The 4423-nt window shown below is 33.6% G+C and overlaps 2 protein-coding genes across 2 annotated transcripts; both read right to left on the reverse strand.

Annotated features, from left to right (window-relative positions):
* Positions 1-1414: 1414 nt before the first annotated feature.
* Positions 1415-2843, reverse strand: LOC109587341 (uncharacterized). The gene is made up of 7 exons (XM_020003584.1): positions 2621-2843; positions 2481-2573; positions 2131-2436; positions 1903-2080; positions 1779-1856; positions 1574-1719; positions 1415-1511 (listed from the first exon to the last, which is right to left on the reverse strand). Exons 3-7 carry the CDS (start codon positions 2399-2401, stop codon positions 1504-1506), a joined length of 681 nt encoding a protein of 226 aa, XP_019859143.1. The 5' UTR covers positions 2402-2436; positions 2481-2573; positions 2621-2843; the 3' UTR covers positions 1415-1503.
* Positions 2844-3316: 473 nt separating this feature from the next.
* LOC109587335 (uncharacterized) lies at positions 3317-4405 on the reverse strand. The gene is made up of 3 exons (XM_020003577.1): positions 4092-4405; positions 3699-4019; positions 3317-3630 (listed from the first exon to the last, which is right to left on the reverse strand). The coding sequence occupies exons 1-3, from the start codon at positions 4234-4236 to the stop codon at positions 3317-3319; spliced, it is 780 nt and encodes a 259-aa protein (XP_019859136.1). The 5' UTR covers positions 4237-4405.
* Positions 4406-4423: the final 18 nt, after the last annotated feature.

Consider the following 4423-nt stretch of genomic DNA (forward strand, 5'->3'; position numbering starts at 1 on the left):
GACCAGTAGCAGTGTTGTTAGCAAACAGAGGACTAGGATCATTGTTACCATCAGTAGAACCAGATGGCACAGTTGTTCCATCAGGATAATACCATGTTCCTATCATATTCTGATTAAGAGAACTCTGACACCACAAACCATCATTCTGACCATCAGGACCAATGGGAATATTAGTAGCAGTACCATCAGGTCTATCTAAATCTACTTCATGAAACAGACTAGCAGCTATCATTGAGAAATTAGCAATAGTAATATCCTCCTCACCAAGAAACAATCTAACACCTATGGAATACAATAGATAGATTCATTACAAAATTATTTACTGACCAGTAGTTGGACGAGGAGGCAGTGAACCAAACTCTAGACATGATACATGAAATACCAATGATAAGAGGAAGAATAGAAACATTATAACCAAGCAAATTTAGCAAACAATTAAGCCTGTGAGAAGAAATCTAACTCTACAAACTGTAAAACAGTAACATCTATAATGATTAATTCAGTAAAAATAACAGTAATTAGCCGTATGTCAGCATAGTCCCATTATCACTGCATCTTAGCATAACTGCAGATATAAAAAGGACAACAATAACATGTGTCCAAAGAAAGTAAAGAGACATAACTTGATTAGCTAGATTTTGTATGCACACACATATGAACCAATGTATTTAGATACATTCAATGTACACATATACATACCTGATGTGTACTGTAGTTGAGCTGACTGACACAATGGGTTGCACAAATATAGCACTTTCCCTGCCTATAGTGATAAAGCATGTTTTATGAGCTGACAAGGTATGCAACAGAGGAACATATATGCATTAGAAAAGTTATGAAAATGGAAAACTCTCTCCTAATCACTTAAGGCAAAATTTGGCCATGAAGTGACTTTGGCCTGATTTTTGATTAACTTTAAAAAATTTATAAAAAAAATAATTTTGGTCAAAATCAGCTCAAACTTGCTACAGAACATAAAAACATGCATATGTATTAGGACAAATTATAAAAATTGAAACTTCTCTCCTAGTCATTTTTGACCAAGACCAGGGTCTTGGTCAAAATTATAGTAAAGGGTTTTCAGCCCAATTTTTGGGCAACTTGACAATCCACTGATAAGAAGCTGCATGAGTACTATGCCGAATTCTGTGGAATACCACTTTTTCACATCACAATATGGCTTTATTAGTAATAGATCCACTCAAAAAAAATTAAACTCCTGAGCATATGATCTCATCCAACTAGATAAAACTTAAATTTTTTAGTAACATTGTAAACAAAATTAAAAATTGGTAAAATTGTTACATTAATAGACCATAAAGACTACATTAGAAATAAATGTGCATTCCTAATTAAATGAAACTAAACTAATAATGCATAAAAATTTATTATATGCACATTTATAAAACTGCTCAGTATAAACACCAAACAAGGGTATGTGATAGGTATTATTACAGTGAAGTAGTATCAGTCAGTTCATACACATTGTCATCATTTTCTTTCTCATGACTCTAAGCAACAGAATAAAGTATGATTGATAGGTAACAACTAACAGATTGAATTAATGTAATACCTGTAACAATAGGCTCAGTAGTAGTATTTTTATATGTTGTACTACTAGTGTCAGCAGCACTTTCTCTTGCAGCAAGCAGATCAGGTTCATCTAATTGTTCATAAACCTGATCATCTCCTATTCTTTCATAAACTCCATCTTCATTTCTATTAACACAGTCATAGTAACACAAGTATCACTAATGAATTATAGTATTGTTACTCACTCTGTCGATGTATTCTTGACAATATCAATTATACCATATCCTGCATTAGGTGTTACATCAATGTCATCAGTTTTACTACTATTATAAGTTAAGGCATACACTAATAATCATGGAATTTTGCTACCTTATATTATAATTCTTTGACTTTTTCCTATAAATTATTACACAAATGACACAAACAATGATCAAAACCAAAGCAACAACAATCAAAACTGAAACTACTGCTGATATCAGTGGAACATTTAATGTAGAATTAGTACTACTACTAGTAGTAGTAGTACCAGTATTGTTTGATGGAGACACTGTATAAACAATAAATAATAGCAATGTCCTTTTGAAAATGTTTACTAACCTACACTCACAGCTGGTCCTTCAATTAGTCCTACATCACTCAATAGCAATACACTAATACTCACAGTATAAGCTAACTGTGGCTCAGTATCAGTTATATTAACTGATGTGGTATCATAAGCTACTGATATAGTTCTTGTATTAGTTTGTCTTAATGTACTGCTAGTGCTACCATCATCAGGAGTTAATCTGATACTGTATACAAAGAATCCTTTAGCTTCTTCTAGTGTCACTGGATCCCATGATAACACTATTGTATCTCTTATTCTCATTGCTTGTACATTTGATGGTGATACTGTAACACTACCTGCACATAAAATGACAATTAATGCGAAAAGTTAAAATATTTACTGTCAGCTTTAGTGAAGACAGTAGCAGTGGCTGAATTTCCTTCACCAACTTGATTGACTGCTACAACTGATACATAATAAGGTATCCTTGCCTCTGTAAAATGATCATAAAAATATGATATGTAAGCACAAAATACTAACTTAATCCTCCAAATATTAAAGAATATGATGTTTTGCCAGTCACAAATGGAACATTATTAGGGCTAGTAATAGCATCAGTAGCTATTCTAACAATAAATCCACTAATTTCTCCATTAGGATGAGATGGTGGACTCCATGTTATATTGATAGTAGTTTCATTGAGAACTGGTACAGTATAAGCTACTGTTAAACTATTGATAATTACAGGGGATACTAATAAATCAGGTGAATTAAGAGCTGTTGATAGTAAAAATAATTTAATTTAGGTTCAATATTGCATTTACTGTCTGAGGCTGGTAGTGTTCTTCCTGCAGTAGTAGCCACTGGTCCAGCTCCAATGATTGTACTAGCACTAACACTAGCAGTGTAATTCTGATATGGACTGAAACCATCAACTAATTGTATCACTGTAGTTTGATTGACAGATACAGATATTGTATAGTTATGTCTTTTCATTGTATTCAAGTTAATTACAACTAGAAAATATTCAATGATTATTCCATTAGGAGTAGCTGGCTTAGTCCATGTAAAAGTGACATCAGTTTTATTAGGTACTGAAGTGAAACTTTGAGGATTATCACTTGGCCCTATTTTGTAGAAAAATGCAACTAACTTATGACTTTTAATAATATTGAACATATGCACTTATGTACATGTACATAATAAATTAATAATCCACATGTAATGTACACTAGTCTACATGTACTTACTATCTTGAGCTGTTTCAAAAGTACACTGGGTAGAGGGTCCTTCTCCTACTACACTAATAAATGACAGCTCACAAGTGTAACCAGTAAAAGGTATAACATCAGTAATAGTGAACATTGTGTTCCTTGAAGTTTGTGTTGGGATCAATCCATTGACTGATGCACCACTAGTATTCATGCATGTTAAATTATAACCAACTGGTGCTCCATTTTGATCTATTAGTGCTGGTGCAGTCCAGGTAAGTGTGACATTATATGGTAAGAATGTTATATTAGAACAACCCATTGGAGGATCCACTGGCACTGTAATGAACAAAAGAAATAAAAAATAGAAATGGATAACAATGGGATACCAATCAGTTTTCACTCACATGTTGAAAGTGTTCTGAAGCTCATCTCTACAGTACTAGTAGTACCAAGACAATTGGTAGAATCAACTGTATATGTATAAGTGTTATCTTCCTCAAGGCCAGCCAACATGATTGTAAATTCTTGGTTAATTACAGTGATGTTATCAGAGCTCATTCTTGTCATAGAAGTTTGTTCTGCTGTTTGTAAGATTGCTCCAGTATACTTAACACTGTAGGTTTCAGGTGTATAGGCAATGTTAGGTATTATGAATGATATAGCAGCAGTAGTTGTTCCTGGAGTAGCTGTTACATTAGTAGCAGGAACAGGTACACTTTGATGAGCTATAAATAAAAAAAGAGATTAACGTGAGAGGAGAAAAAGAGGATGTGCATTACAAATTTAAAATCCCTTACATTTTATAGTCACAGTACTTTCCTCACTAGTAGTGACAATATCAGTTGAATCAGGTACAGTAATAATAGCAGTACATTTATAAGTACCAGAATCAGAAGCAGTACTGGAGTCAAAACTCAATGTATTAGTAACAGTGGTAGTCATAGTATCCTCTCCAGTAGTAGTCACAGTGCCAGTTTCTATTGTACCATTATGTGTCCATGCTATTACAAGGTTTGGTATTACTATGGTTGGTTTAGTGGCTGTACAGGTAAGAGTGAAGTTATCATATGGGTCTGAATCAGGACATGATGTCTCCAGACCCAGGAATGAGTCGGGGGAGGCAGAAAAA

This window comes from Amphimedon queenslandica, unplaced genomic scaffold, assembly GCF_000090795.2.
Source record: "Amphimedon queenslandica unplaced genomic scaffold, v1.1 AMPQUscaffold_12605, whole genome shotgun sequence".
In the NCBI taxonomy this organism is placed as follows: Eukaryota; Metazoa; Porifera; class Demospongiae; order Haplosclerida; family Niphatidae; genus Amphimedon; species Amphimedon queenslandica.